Source organism: Podarcis gaigeae (genome assembly GCF_964106915.1).
Source record: "Podarcis gaigeae genome assembly, chromosome: 3".
NCBI lineage: Eukaryota > Metazoa > Chordata > Lepidosauria > Squamata > Lacertidae > Podarcis > Podarcis gaigeae.
In genome coordinates this window covers 110,673,775-110,689,932 of record NC_139680.1, presented here as the reverse complement: position 1 = coordinate 110,689,932, position 16,158 = coordinate 110,673,775, and the positions used below count along the sequence as shown (strand labels likewise).

At 42.1% G+C, this 16,158-nt stretch overlaps 1 protein-coding gene across 6 annotated transcripts in view; it reads right to left on the bottom strand.

The window, feature by feature from the left end:
* EML6 (EMAP like 6) overlaps nt 1–16,158 on the bottom strand; it is a 167,578-nt gene that overhangs the window by 39,113 nt on the left and 112,307 nt on the right. For all 6 annotated transcript variants that reach the window (XR_014562725.1, XM_083732978.1, XM_083732974.1 and 3 more), the window contains 5 exons: nt 14,751–14,882; nt 13,861–13,949; nt 12,201–12,377; nt 11,869–12,070; nt 10,616–10,742 (listed from right to left, as the gene is read on the bottom strand). Coding sequence is in view for 5 of the 6 variants with exons in the window: in XM_083732978.1 (XP_083589104.1) it covers nt 10,616–10,742; nt 11,869–12,070; nt 12,201–12,377; nt 13,861–13,949; nt 14,751–14,882 (727 nt within the window). In the remaining variant the exon portion in view is untranslated. The remainder of the gene's footprint in view (nt 1–10,615; nt 10,743–11,868; nt 12,071–12,200; nt 12,378–13,860; nt 13,950–14,750; nt 14,883–16,158) is intronic.

Here is a 16,158-nt window from a genome sequence, read left to right as displayed (position 1 = left end):
CTTGTAGATTTGGTTTGTTTTTAATGCACGAAATTTCTAGCCCTCATAGTTGTGACCTATGAGGATCCAAGTCATTTTTCTCTTACTCTACAACCAGAGAGGCCCTCTGTGAAGACACCACCAAAAACTGAAGCAGGCCTTATGAGTCAGGGGATGGTCTCTTCTGTAGTGGCTCCTCAAATCTAGAAATAACTTTCCTAGGGAGATGTCCATAGCCTGTAAACTTCCTAAAGCATTTTTTTTTTAGTGGGGTTGCTGGGGCTAAATTTGCATCCAAATAACTGGTGGCTGGTTGAAATAATCTATTGGTCTCTGTTACATTTAACTTTGTTGAATATTACTGGATGGGTTTGGTTTGTAACACCATTTAGATTTGTTGCTAAAGCTTTTTTTTTTTTTTAAAGTAAGCTGTTGCAACAATCTCGTATTGTTAGCCAATTGAGCATGCTGTAAAGCAAGGTAAAAAGTCGGGAGAATAACTGGAAGGTTGCCCCTGGTTTTCCAGACCTGCGGGAGATCAGGCTGAGCTGGTCTCAGCTGGTCCACGTGTCTAAGAAGAGTCCACCATGGCAGCAGCAAAGGCTTATGAGGAACGGCTAAGGGAGCTGGGCATGTTTAGCCTGGAGAAGAGGAGGTTAAGGGGTGATATGATAGCCATGTTCAAATATATAAAAGGATGTCACATAGAGGAGGGAGAAAGGTTGTTTTCTGCTGCTCCAGAGAAGCGGACACGGAGCAATGGATCCAAACTACAAGAAAGAAGATTCCAGCTAAACATTAGGAAGAACTTCCTGACAGCAAGAGCTGTTCGACAGTGGAATTTGCTGCCAAGGAGTGTGGTGGAGTCTCCTTCTTTGGAGGTTTTTAAGCAGAGGCTTGACAACCATATGTCAGGAGTGCTCTGATGGTGTTTCCTGCTTGGCAGGGGGTTGGACTCGATGGCCCTTGTGGTCTCTTCCAACTCTATGATTCTATGATTCCAATGGCTTCTCCTTGGCTTCTAATGGTCCAGCAAACATTTTTTGCCAACCAGATGCAGCAGAAACCTAAATTTCAATCCGCATTGTTGGAGCTGTCTGAATGCTCCTATTGTTTGTAAGAAGGAGGGGAAAGAGAGAGAGAGAGAGAGAGAGACTCTCCCTCCTTTTCCAGCTTCTGGAAACTCAGCATTTAAAAACCCCAAGGGACAACATGGAAGATATTCTTGGCATCTAGCCTGGATGGCTGCTGCAGGCTCTGGAACTACAGCTGCTGTGGTTTATGAGGATTGGCATGTGTTCCTCCGTATAAGTGGCACATACAAATATTGGCTGGTGAGAAGAGGAGTGGATACAGATGGCAGATGCTTGCAGAGGTGTGAAAAGCAAGACTGTAGTGGGGTGTGGGGAGAGGAGGCTAAGACTCGAGGCCAGAACCTGGGCGTGGGGTGGTCTTCAAGAAAGAATGCATCAAGTCAGGGAAAGAGAGAAGTTGCTTGGCTGGGAGGAAACTAATCTCTTTCAAGAAGGTGGCAAGACACATCTCTCTCCTTCCGAAAGCAGAAACTGAACAGGTTAAACAGCACTGACAAATATGTTTTTGGGTGCCAGGAATTCAAATCTGCTATTATTTTAGTGACTGGACGATATTTAGCTTGGTTAAGTCTACATCTGATGAAGAAGCACATAAAATTCTTTCAGAAAACCAAATAATTTTAAAATTATATTTCTGAAAAATCCAGGTAAGGCTAAATAATAATATTAATATATAACTGCAAATACTTTGCAATCATTTTAATGATTTTTAAGCAATTTTACACACATACTACTTACCAAGCAAAACTAAATCATATTCATTTAACAAAGATATCTTTTGAATTCCCAAATCATGTTACAACTTTTTAGAACACTTTATTTTTGAAAGTTGAAACATTCAGCACAGGCAAGTAGCAGCTTGCTCATTGCTAGCTTGTTGTTATTTTACTCTGTGCAACGTAGTTTCTTATAGGAATCTGGTGACTTTGACAACCAATGCAGTGGGCAGACAGCTGGATCTGGAGAAGACAAATCTAGAGAAGACAAATCTGGATTTGGCCATAAACCTTATAGAGCAACCTGAGGCCAGTTGCTATGAGAAAAATTGAATTGCTACCAACCCACACAGAATTGTTTCTGTAGATAAAAGGTATGTAGAAGGGGAACCATGAACATCAACCTAAGTTATCTGAAGAGTGATGGGATACAAATGTTTTAAAAAAGTAATTCTTAGTAGTTTCCAGTAGACTTCTTGAAAATACACGAGTGGCTTCAATTAAAGGATCTCACTGTGTCTCACTGACCTGGTTCACACAGCATGGTAAGCCAAGCAAAAAATGTTAGCTGCAACTCGTGGTTCTCAAGGACTAAGTACAGTGGTACCTCGGGTTAAGTACTTAATTCGTTCCGGAGGTCCATTCTTAACCTGAAACTGTTCTTAACCTGAACCACCACTTTAGCTAATTGGCCCTCCCGCTGCTGCCGTGCTGCTGGAGCACGATTTCTGTTCTTATTCTGAAGCAAAGTACTTAACCAGAGGTAATATTTCTGGGTTAGTGTATAGCCATGATTCCAGGTTCAGATCACATACCAGGTCAAACTTTGGCTCTCCTCAGTGTGGCTCAGGAGTTTTTAAAAACAAAACAGGGTGGAGTAAAACAGCTGCAAATGCGTCTTAGGGAGTCCACCCATTTGAACAATCCCAGTAAGCCATAGTTCAGCTTGCCATGTTGCGCGAAGCAAGCCACTGCAAAGGGCTCTGCAAATGGATTAACACACTTTTCAGTTTAGGATGTGCTGACATTTCCAGGACACAGAATGCACTGTACCAACAGTGTAAGACAAGCGAGACCTGGAACAAAATGTTGCCGCGTATCGCGACGCCTAACAGGAGCACGCCAACTAGCCAGCAACCGTATCCTTCTCCTGGATTACTATAAGATGGAAAGAGCTCAAAGCAGAGCAAACCAGCTTTCCATTTTTATTTTCCACACTCAACACACTGTCTACTAAGCATACACAGTCATTACTGGGCCATCTGGAGATATATATTTTATTTTATTGTCCTTTAGAGATTTTTTAAAAATTATTTTTCATAACTCTGCACATCCCAGGATTCTCTTGAGCATGCTGTTGCTTCCTTCTCACCACTACTTAGTGGTGGCATTCAGGTTCAACTCCTGTGGGAGCTCACCATCCAAGTTTGCAATTAGAGGGAGAGATGCTTGAAAGGGCCTGATGCATTGATTCCAACGCCATCCGCAAGTAAGGACGTTTCAAAACAAAACAGCCAAGACCTGAGTTCTCAGCGTGGCCACGTAACCTATTGTAACAGTGGGTTGCATCCAACGAAGTCATCCAATTCCTGCAAGGAATATCCCTTGTGCAATGGAGCTTCCTTCCCGTCTCTTCTTCCTGCACCCCTGCCATCACCACCCCTTGCAAATCTGCTCCAGTGGGCTGGGGAAAACACTCATGAAGAGGGAGGAGAAAGAGGGCAAGTTCCATTGCACAACTGGACAACTTCATTCGCCATAACTCAGTCTGCTTATTTGTTCTCTGAAGATCCAATCTGTTTCTTTCATTTGGGGGCGGGGAGCCAAGGGGTTACGGCAAAGGTATCATATAATTAGGGGGAATCTGAAGAGAGGGAGAGGCAAAACCATGCAGGTGTCCTTGGAAGGAGAAGCCCCAGTCATTTGAAAGAAGAATCTGGTCAGGTACGGACTGCCAGGGGGACAAGCTGGGAACAAAAAGTGTGGGTTTTGTGGGCAAGTCTGGGTCTGCAGTTTGGAGAAGAGTCAGAGTTATGGAGGGGAGACTGTGAGGGGAGAGACTTCACCTTGCCCCACCCTCCAGTCTCTGCTTCTCAATTTGTATTGTATTATTTTATGCACTGTGACTTGCCGTTGTTTTATTGATTAAAGTTTAGAAACTATTTATTATAACTGTTAAGAGTGGATTTCTGTTTAATTTTTATATGCTGATATTTAATATTATTCAATGCTATTCTAATGGATTGTTGAATATTATTTTATGCGATATAAGTTGCTTATTTTAAAGTTACGTTTCGTTATCACATTTTTGTATTGGCACCAGAGCCTGCAATAAACCCAGATGCCAACTTTGCTGCCACATACACCCGGACAACACCATTACTGCCCCCAACAACATCACACATACCATCTCGGGACTATTTAATTGCTCATCGTCTAACATTGTGTATGCCATCAAATGCCAACAGTGTCCTTCAGCTCTCTATATTGGACAAGCAGGCCAGACCTTACGCCAAAGAATAAACGGACATAAATCGGACATCAGGAATCACAAGACAGAGAAACCAGTAGGAGAACACTTCAATCTCCCAGGACATTCTATACAAGATCTCAAAGTAGCTGTTTTACTACAAAGGAATTTCAGAAATAGACTGGAAAGAGAAGCTGCTGAATTACAACTTATCACCAAACTTAAAACCATGGAGAAACCTGGCCTGAACAAAGACCTTGGATTCTTATCTCATTATACATGACAAAGCCATTTTTCACCTTTTCACCCCTTGCTTCTTCCTGTAAGACCTATTGCAGTCGTTAAGAGTCGTCAACAGGCTCATCACAGCTATCTGCCAATCACCCATTCCCACCACCCTTCTGAGTAATACCCCTCCCCAACTTCTCACTATATAGAAGGGTCTGGAAACTTCTGTTTCAGTGTATCTGAAGAAGTGTGCATGCACACGAAAGCTCATACCAAGAACTGACTTAGTTGGTCTTTAAGGTGCTACTGGAAGGAATTTTTTTTGTTTAAACAAAGAATGTACACCTATAACAATCCAATACAAAACAAAAAAATTCCTTCCAGTAGCACCTTAAAGACCAACTAAGTCAGGTCGGAGTGAAACAATATAAACTGAAAGCATTTGCAGATGACTTGGTATTAACATTACAGGAGCCAGTCTCTAGTCTAGTTCTAAAAGAGTTTTAGAAATAATTTCTGATTTTGGTCGAGTGGCGGGATTTAAGCTGAACAAGCAAAAGACTAAGGTTTTAGCAAAAAATTTGACACCCACAGAAATAGATGAGTTCCAGAAAGAGACAGAATAAAATGTGGTTAAAAAAGTGAAATACCTAGGGGTATATCTGACCTCCAAAAATTTGAATTTATTTAAAGATAATTACGAGAAATGTTGGTCCGAAATTAAAAGAGATATGGAAATTTGGTCAAGATTGAAACTTTCCTTGTTAGGCCGAATAGCAGCTATAAAGATGAATGTATTGCCGAAAATGTTATTTTTGTTTCAGGCCCTACAGATCGTGGACAAGGTGGAATGTTTTGGAAAGTGGCAGAAGGATATTTCTAAGCTTGTTTGGCAGGGCAAAAAGCCCCGAATAAAGTTTAAAATATTAACTGATGCGAAAGAAAGAGGGGGATTTGCCCTGCCAGACTTGAGGTTATATTATGAACCTGCAGCCTTCTGCTGGATGAAAGATTGGTTTTTGCTGGAGAACACTGATGTCCTAGATCTGGAAGGGTTTGATAACGCGTTTGGGTGGCATGCATATTTGTGGTATGACAAGGTTAAAGTTCACAAACGGTTTAAAAACCATATTGTCAGAAGAGCAATTTTTATGGTCTGGATGAAATACAAAGACTTATTGGAGAGTAAGACCCCGAGGTGGCTTTCACCGGTGGAGGCCAAGGCACGTAAGAGACTTAACATGGAGGCCTATTGGCCAAAATATTGGGAGATAATTGAAAAAATTGGAGACAATTGGAGGTTGCAGAGCTTGGAAAAACTAAAATACAAGGTGCGAGATTGGTTGCATTATGCCCAAATTCAGGAAGTTTTTAAAGTGGACAAAAAGGTGGGATTCCAGGTGGAAAAATCGAAATTAGAGATAGAATTGTTAGAACCAAAAAATAAATTGCTTTCGAGAATGTATAACTTGCTGCTTAAATGGAACACACAGGATGAGTCAGTCAAATCCGCCATGATAAAGTGGGCACAGGACATTGGGCACAACATTATGTTTGAAGACTGGGAAAAGTTATGGAACACTGGAATGAAATTCACGGCATGTAGTGCCTTGAAGGAAAATATTATGAAAATGATATACCGGTGGTACATGACCCCAGTCAAGCTTGCTAAGATATATCATCTGTCTGATAATAAATGTTGGAAGTGTAAGGAGGCGGAAGGGACATTCTTTCACCTCTGGTGGACATGTCCGAAAGTGAAGGCCTTCTGGGAGTTGATTTACAATGAGTTAAAAAAGGTATTTAGATATACCTTACCAAAGAAACCGGAGGCCTTTCTTCTGGGCATGGTAGACCAGAATGTGTTAAAGAAGGATAGAACTTTTTTAATGTATGCTACTACAGCAGCAAGAATTCTTATTGCAAAGTATTGGAAGACACAAGATTTACCCACTCTGGAGGAATGGCAGACGCAGTTGATGGACTACATGGAACTGGCTGAAATGACTGGCAGAATCCGAGACTTGGGAGAAGAAGCAATGGAAGAGGACTGGAAAAAATTTAAGGACTATCTACAAAAACATTATAAGTTGTATGAATGTTAAGAAAATGCGCTTTATAGGAAATTTTAACCCCAGCAATAGCAATCAGGTGAAATGAAAACCAAGGTATAAGAAGTTTGAGGTGGAATCAAGAAATAATTTTATTGTGTTTTGACTAAAATATATAAGAATTGGTGTACAACATTTTGAATTTGATAACATGATAAACTGAAAGATACAATAAGTTATGAAACAAGATGACAAATTGCTGAAGTTTGTATTTTAAATAATGCAGGGTCTGGAGGATGTGGGGAAGTCCAGTAGTTTTGACAAAAGGTCTATGGAAATTTGAAACTTTTATATTCTTTTTTCTTCTATCTGTTTTTCTTCTATAATTCTGTTTCCTGTAAAATCAATAAAAATATTTTTTTTTTTTTAAAAAAAAGACCAACTAAGTCAGTTCTTGGTATGAGCTTTCGTGTGCATGCACACTTCTTCAGATACACTGAAACAGAAGTTTCCAGACCCTTTGTTTCTTCGGCTTGCAAACCGCCTGGGGATAGAAAGGCGGTGTACAAATTAAAAGTGGAAAAAATTGAGCCCATTTCCATGTTGCTCACAGGAAGCAGCAACAGCATGTTGTGACTATTATGGTGCCTCTGCTACACCAGAGGGCCTCCTGAGCCAGCTGATAGTGTTTCCATGGAGATCTGCCACAGCATATTAACTGCCTTTTGCTGGCAAGGAAGGTGCCAACGTGAAGGAGAGGACAGAGGAATCGCACGTATCCTGTATTCAAGGAGTAGCAGTGACTGCTCTGCACCCATCACAGGCAGTAAATAAAAACAACGCAGAGTGGAGGCCTCTTGCATCCTTGGAGAAACAGTGCCAGCTAGATCCACGAGTAAACTCTGAATCCTTTGTGCTGTTCCAGCTAAGGAAAACAACTCTAAGCCCCGCTTATTCAACACAAAAGCAGTTTACAGCCGCTTAGCAGCACTGGAGTGGCAAACAGCAGCACCCAAAACGTTCTGCTAAACCTATTATTTTTGCTCGTTGTTTTCTGAGCCTGCTTTCCACAGTCCCTGTTGTCGCTTTGCCTTCCTTTCATGTTCAAACAGAAATTAATAGGCTACCTTTCAAACAGCACGAAGGTACCGATTTTGCATCAAGTAAATACCCTAAGATTTTTTTATATAAAAAAGCCTTCCACAGAATCTGAAAGAAAAATGCACTCGCATCCATACTGTTGTTTAATGCAGACAGCAATCTTCCTGTACCTCTCATTAATTCTCCGTTGCACATATGACGTTCTCCTCCAAATCACAGCCTTCCCACTCGTCCCCATCCCTCAATCCTGATTTTATCGTAGCAGGGATACTCCGAAATGGAGAGGGAATGATAAAATGTGGTCTCCCAACACGTTTAGTCTCACATGGAGAGGAATTTCAAGATCAGGCTTGAAATGTGGCCTTGCTCGCTGACAAGGCTTTCACATGGTGGCAGGAAGAGATAACAGACAGAGCCAGCCCACTCGTGAGGCAGGGGGAGGAAGCTGCCTCAGATGGCAGAAGCCCGAGAGGTAGCACCTTCGCAGGCACCCTGCCACCTCCACTACCAGTGGAGATGTGGCTCCAGTAACAGTGCTGGCTTCCAGTGAAATTTTGCCAAAATATTCTGAGATCTTGACAAAATCGCATGAGACTTTGCCGGAGCCTACCATTGCTGCTGTGCCACCCAGGTAAGGGAGGCTGAGGTGGTGGCAGGACACCATGCCTCCCTTGAATAAATGCCATACTTATGTGAAACTGATGAGGTACAGTCACTGAGGATGCAATTGGATAACATAAAAATTGGGCTTCCGGTCCGCCTGCCTTAATGGAGGCAGCCCCCACGGCAGCGGGGGATCGTCGGTAAATGAAAAACAAGGATGACAGAGGGCAAATCATCCTTGCAAATTCCCCCCAAGGACGGGGGGAAGGGGCTTCACTCACAGTTCATCTTGGTACTTGGCTCTCGGTCCGGCATGGAATGCAGGAGGCAGGGAGGTGCTGAGTTCAAAAACAATTTGCCTGGTGAAAACCCTCCTACGTCGCCATTAAGAAGCAGGGGTTCTCTGTTTAATTGGATTTTTAACTGACTTTAAAGTACCAGCGCGTGATGGAAAAGAGCTGCAACAACATACTGCGGAATATATCAGCTACATGGACCAAAGGTTTGAACTGAGATAATATTTTCTTCAGTGTGAGGAGTGTGGGGAGAGGGAAGCACACGGTTTGTTTATTTTAAGTTTCTTTTATATATTTATGATTCAGCAACCCTCCCCGGAATGCAAGACAAAAATATATTTACAAGTGAGGAAGGGACGTCGGAGTAATATTGATATTAACAAGCAGAGATGGAAACTGTGTGTGATCTGAAATGAAGAAAGGAGGGGAGGAGAAGCTCAGGTATGACTGTGTTGGAAAGACAGAGTAATTCCCCTCACCTCTGCTTAAAAACAACAGACAGGAAAAAGAGACTGAGATTTGTTTGCGTTACTGATGGAATGTAATCTAAAATATAGTTTAATTGGGCCATAAATCTCTAGCTGGAAGGAAAAGAATCTGGGGGCTGTGATAAGAACGCTGCAGAGATTCTGAGTGCTGGAAAGGAATATTAAATGTTCAGCGGGTTCAAAAATTGCCCACCTTTTCCTAGGCTTAGGGGTAAATGGCGAAGATCTGTGACATGTTTTACTAGTGAGACAGAATGGTTTCTACCAGACTGTCGCCTGTTCTGAGACATTGAAGCAAGGGATGGAGAGAAACTTCAAGATTCAGTTCCGCCTGAAGCCACAATGGGAGAGAACAACAGCTGGGAAGTAACAGAGACAACACCATGTATGGACAGAAGGAATATCCATGGACATAAGAGTTTTCACACGCAGGGCAGAATAAAGATAAAAGTCTGAGTTCCTCACCTGAAGCTTTATAAATTTATATATTATAACAACACAAATGGAAATCATTAATTATGTAGTTGTTGACTAAGGGATTCTTATTATAACTGAAATGTAACTGACATTAATTAAGATTATGGAACACAGTGATATAAGATCAGGAATGCACCCAAACCACCATGCGGGAACCACTTTAACTAAAATGTATTAATTGGAAGTCAATTGGCAGTTTGATAATTGTATAATTTGGGAATTGTTATTGTTATAATTTGGCTATTATTGGCAGTACATTGGAAAAAAGATAACATAAGAATTGGACCTAGCAGATAAGATAGCCAGCTCTTGACAGCAACTTTTGTTTTATCAGCTCCATGCTATTTTTATATGCATTACTTCTATAGTTCATTTTATCCTTCAAACCACCCTGCCCCCTGCCTCTGCCTCCTGTAGCAAGCTTCTGTTCTGCTGCACAGATTGTGGAGAAAGGAAGGTGGGAGACTGGGCTGCTGGAGTAGAGGCTTGTCTCCTGAATAGTGTCTTGATTTCCCCAAGCTATTAAAATAATAGACAAAGTTGCCAGGCCAAACTCTGGCACCCACACTAAGGGAGAACCATAAACTTCGCGAGTTGATGAAAAGATCTGCAATGTAACTACAACTGAAAGTTGTTTTTTTTTTTAAATAAAAGAAAAATTACTACCCCAAATGAAAACCCAGAACCATGGGGAAAGGTTTTTCTTTTAAACTTTTGTTTGAAAGAAATACATGGTAGCATTCCTAATTATATGGACAATACAGATTGGTGGTACCTGGAATACATTATTTTAGCACAATATGTAGAAAAGCTAGAATTTAGATTTGGTAGATATGGCAGCTTCCAAATAAGGGAGATGACAGCTGTGGATTTAAAAACGCAATACGTATCAGTACCCACAGTGAACTTTAAAGTATACGCAGATGAACTTTTAAAAAATGGATGGTTGCAATATAACGCCTTGAAATAAACATGTATCATTGCAAAGAGGAAGTGCATTAGTTTGCAGAATAACGTGGATGTTTCAATGCAGGCTTTGGAGCTGTGTGGAACAGCAGGCCCCTTGATGGAACAACGAAGAAAAGTAACTGAGCGCCTCCCCACTGCCATACCTTTCCTCCACAGAAACCTCCTTCAGTTGCTGGTGCGGCTTTGTGCCCTCCATCTCTCGGATGCTCACGGCGTAGATCTTTGTGGTGTAGTCAATCGCTTTTTCTCTTGCAACGTCACTGTCATAACCTTTGTTGGATGCAAAATGGAATGCAACACTTATTTATGTGCTTGCAATATCGTAGTATAGAAATTAATGTGTGCATGGTTCATTAAGCACAAAGCATGATTCCTCATCATCTAAGGAAAAACAAAACAAAAAGCAGGGTGCCCATGGCCAATGCCATGACAGTTTAAAACTTGTAAATATTGGGGTGGTCCAAGGTATTAGAATTCCTGCTCCATGATTACAGTCATGCGATTTTTGTCTTTTACATGACGGCTTATGTTTTGACCCCACAGAGTGGGAAGCGACGGAGACAGGATGTTTGTGTTACTGTGTTCCGTGAAGTGGGACTATTGCCCTTTGCTTTTTCTCTTTTTGCTGTCTGATGCTAGAGAGAGAGGGAGCCATGTTGCAGTGCTCCCTGTGTGTTTATCTGTAAATAAAGTAGATTAGCCAAAATGCTGAGTTGCTGCGGTCTGTTACGCAAAGCTGCGAAGACTCTGCGGATCCCTAAGTGTGCCGATGTCTGTTGGCATTGGTCACTGTGATGTTCGGGCTGAAGAAACCTTTGAAGTTCCCGAATGATCACCCAGGAGGGAGGGAACATGCCAGTCGGGCATGTGTCTCTGCCAGGGTCCTACTCGAGTGTAGGCTGAGCTCCTTACACAAGGTCCTCTCTATCTATTTCGCAAACTTGGTAGTACAGCACTGACTGATCATCTTTTTCTTGTCTCTTGCCCATTTACACACAACCCGGGATGAGTTGGGACAATTCTGGGATGCGCCATTTTAGAATGCAGGGCTGGGCCAACATAGCTTTAAATGCTGCTCCAAATTGGGGGGGGGGGGGAAACCATCCTGCAAGTAGTAAACTAGCAGAAAGGTGACACACAGCCCTCATCCTGATATGATAGCTTATTACACAAACAGGTTTTTATTTTCACGGGGAAGCATTCAAAAATATGGCATCCCCTTGCTCACCTAAGAAGGCCTAGTTTATATGCCGCCTCCTCCTCCTCTTCCTGCATAATGTGTGGAATGACTCTTAAGTGAACAAAAAGCCCATAAATCCGGTTTCAACTGCTTCCGTATGGATGCATGGCGTGAAGTTTGGAAGTGTAACAAATAAAAAAACATAGACAACGTCACCTCCATCCTCTTCGGCATCCGTGTCCGACTCCTCGCTGTCCACTAGTTTGCTTTCTTGGGTGCCGACAAATTCTCGAGTCCAGATCATCAGAGCAGTGTCGGCTCCTCCCACCGTCAGAAGCACAGAGTCATTGTGTAACCAGCGGGCATTAGTCACATGGGCGCTGTGCCCCACGTACTTCTTGAACTTAGCGTGCTGACCCTGCAAGGAACCAAGAGGTTTTCTTCTGCTTATTTCCCATCTTCCCTTAAAACACACGATGCCTCCATTTGCCAGCATGCTTTTGGAACATGTATAGAGACTTCAAAACCTGAGCTGTGTTGTACATTACCTTGACCGGGTATCTGAAGAGCTTTACGAACCCAAAATCATCCCCTGTAGCTAAGAGCGTGCGATCTTTGGTGAGAGAAGCCGCGTTGATAACAGTGACGTCGCTGTGCATTGGCCAAATCCCTTCGCAGGTAGGACCAAGGACACACGTCCACGTGTCCCACTCAATCTTCTCAATCTGAAACAAGTATATATATATATATGGAATCCATAATGTAAGAGCAGCTCACATCCTCTAGGGAATTGATTCTTGCAGGATACACTTTTACAGAGTGGGCGAATTGTTCCTTCAGCTGCTCATTTTGTTCGGAAGATGTAGTGCAGTTAAATGTGCCTCGAATAAAAAGCAGTGATTGTAGCAGGCTCATTAAAAACACAAAATCACTGTGTGCTGTTCCATGCAACCCTATTTTTAAAACTTGAACTACTAAGCTCATGTCCGGATTTCTTTTCTTTGAAAAAAAAATAATGTCTTGCAAGAAACCCAAAGATTCTTTATTTCAAAGCAGAACCAAAGGTTAAAAACACACAATATGGGAAATGGAGGAAAGAACCAGACATTGCAGGTGCTTCCAGGCTATTTTCTGACAGGATTCGAATTCAGGATGCGGGATTGTTGATTCAGAGCAACAAACCCACTTCCCCTCCAAGCTGGACTTTTTGCGATCAGGAAACTGATGGGGAAATGCCCTGGAAAGTGTGGGATGATAATTGCTTGATACAGCATTGTCTAACCTCCCCACAAACAAATTGGAATGATACTCAATAAATAGTCAATCTCATCTAATCTCCCTACCAATTTTGGGCAAACCAATCACAATGAATGTCATACAAATATTATAATAATAACAACAGCAGCAGCAGCAGCAGCAACAACAACAACAACAACAACAACAACAACAACAACAACAACAACAACAAAACAACAGAAACAATTTATTATTATTATTATTATTATTTTATTAAACAGGTTGTCTGAAAGTGCACACCCATACGAGCCTACTGAGAAATATTTCCCACTGAGTGAAGTCAGACTTACTCTTGAGTAAACAAAGAATCAGCAAAATAATTCAGAGGAATACAATTGGGAGAGGGGTCATTTCACAAAGAAATTTCTCATCGCATTACTGGATCAAGTTCACCAAGTTTTGTTTGAATCACTGTTTCTTCCTAGGCATTTCCTCAAAAATATTTTGATTTCTAAAGTATCTTCTCACAATATACACATTTCAAAAGTTATACCTTCCCCCACCCCAAAATACAAATTTGGGTATGTTTTTGGGACAAGAACTACACTGTAAAATCCAGAGAAGTGTGAAACCTGAAGGATAGTTGCATTCCTTTCATTTCATACATTAGTCTAGGTTTTGCAGATCCGGTCAGTTCACAAGAAAACTGGCAAAAACCAAATTCAGGTGGCACTGCTGGGAGTTGTAGTAGAAACCTTTTGGAGGGCACTAGGTTGTGGAAGGCTAGTATAAGACAGCTTAGAGGACCAGGCTGATCACAAACTAGCTTTGGCGAAGGCAAATAGGAAACTCTGGAAACCAAGCTGTAAGCTATGCTCTTATTCTATTGGAGAGCAAGGAAGCAGCAACAACAATATATAAAACTTTGAAAGTTCAATTCGTGACATATTCCACCATCCCTTTCATTCCTACCTCGGTGGATCTGATAACATGCCTCTTTCCTCTCGGAGCTTCAAAAAAGAACTGTTCTTTGGCACCAGAATTGACTTGCAATAGCTTCCCTTGATCAAAAAGAAAGAGTATATTGTGACAAGGCTCTCTCACTATTAAATTAAGATATGGTTTGACAAAGAAGGGTAAATTCCCTTTATGGTTTGTTGTGACAAAGAACTAAAACCTAGTTATTCAGCACTTACAAAAATAACTGTAGTCTTCATCAAGGGGGAAATTACCTCTGGATTCCACTAAGAGCGAGGACAGGTGTAAGATTTTAGAGGAGTGGAGAGGCCCAGAAAGCTTTCTCAAAGCATTCCATCTAAATATACCGTCCGTCTTCAGAGTAGAACTTTGGGGAGAAACTGCCCTACAAGTTTGTAGCGGAAGTCAGCTGCACAAGCTGCTGATTGGCTGCCCTGCTGTGAGGTCACCAAAAAACCTCCGCCCACATTCCGACAGCAATTCTGCATTAACTTTTCCATTGACATCACTAGCTGAATTGTGCCCAGTTTATATAACACACACTCTGAGTCTGTAGGTGGTGTTAATTGGCCAGGGAAAGCTTGCATTGATGAATAATGATTTGGCTGCTTAAAATGAAGATTTGAAGTAACGGTTTCACCTCCCTCATCTGAAGTGTTTTACCCAATAGTCATATTTTTGTTTGTTTAAAATGTTATTTTAGGCCCTGGTGTCGAAATGCACTTGGCTCATGTTGAAATATGTAATATAATGTTGAGGTTGTCTGGATATTTTGGTTTCATCACTGGGCAAGCAGGAGACACATGTTTTGTAGCACGTCAAAAAGAACTTTGAAATCTGTTTCACTGGAGACCAGGCTAGGACACATATTCAAGGTTTTTTACCTCTTGAATCCCAGTCAATGTGCGTGACGTAGCTGGATGCCCCTTTACAGATGCCAACTCTTTTGCTGGTGAGCACATTGTAAATATCTACAAAATTATCATGGGAAGCCACTGCCAGGTATTTCCCCGCATCTGTAAAAGAAAGAATCTCAGGTAAATCATGGCATGGCATTCGCTGTGGTTTTCTTTTTATTTCCATTGCAGAAGCATGGGGGAATGTTGCTGAGTTACAAAATACAGTGGTACCTTGGTTCTCAAATGACTTAGTTGCCGAACATGTCAGCTCCCGAATCCCGCAAACCCGGAAGTGTTCTGGTTTGCGAACGTTTTTCGGAAGCCGGACGTCTGATGCAACTTGACTGCAGGTAGCTCCTGCAGCCAATCAGAAGCTGTGCCTTGGTTGTCAAACGGTTTCGGGGGTCAAACGGACTCCCGGAACGGATTAAGTTCGAGAACCAAGATACCACTGTAATGGAAAAGTAGCAAGCAAAAGGAAAGAACGTGGTAAAGGTAATGCAGTGCTACTCAGTTTGTTTTCGTTTTGTATTTTTATGCTGCAAACCACCCTGCGATCTGGATGAAGGGCGGTATACAAGCGTACTAAATTGTAATAATAATAATTTATTATTTATACCCCGCCCATCTGGTTGAGTCTCCCCAGCCACTCTGGGCGGCTTCCAACTGAATATTAAAAACAATACAGCATCAGACATTAAAAACTTCCCTAAACAGGGCCGCCTTCAGTTGTCTTTTAAAAGTAAAATAGTTGTTTATCGCCTTGACATCTGGTGGGAGGGCGTTCCACAGGGCGGGTGCCACTACTGAGAAGGCCCTCTGCCTGGTTCCCTGTAACCTCACTTCTCGCAGCGAGGGAACCTCCACAAGGCCCTCGGCGCTGGACCTCAGTGTCCAGGCTGGATGATGGGGGTGGAGACACTCCTTCAGGTATACAGGACCAAAGCTGTTTAGGGCTTTGTAAATAATAATAATAATTCATATTCCCCTCCCACCCACTGCACCGGAGTCTTTCACGTGTAAGTTTCACTTCATGCTGACAACAGTTTCCTTGCAACATTATGCCTGTGCATGTTTTATTACAAGGAAACGTAACAGTTGGGAGGAACTGAGATGTCACCCATCACTACAAACAGCAGAGAAAACATTGGGGACAATGAAGCACAGAGAGGAAGAGTTAACTGCTGGAGAGGGCTGAGAAATAGGATGTGGCCTGTGGTCTACCTGCTGGAGGAACAAGTGGGACCTGCAATAAAATGTTGCAGCATGGAGTGTTCTGTTCAGGGTCCCAGCCAGTCATGCCCTTTTCTAATACACTCCATTCTGTTCACTGCCTCCAGTCAGTCAGTGTTCTAAGCACAGTCATTTCTCATTAGAAGAAGGAGAAGAGTTT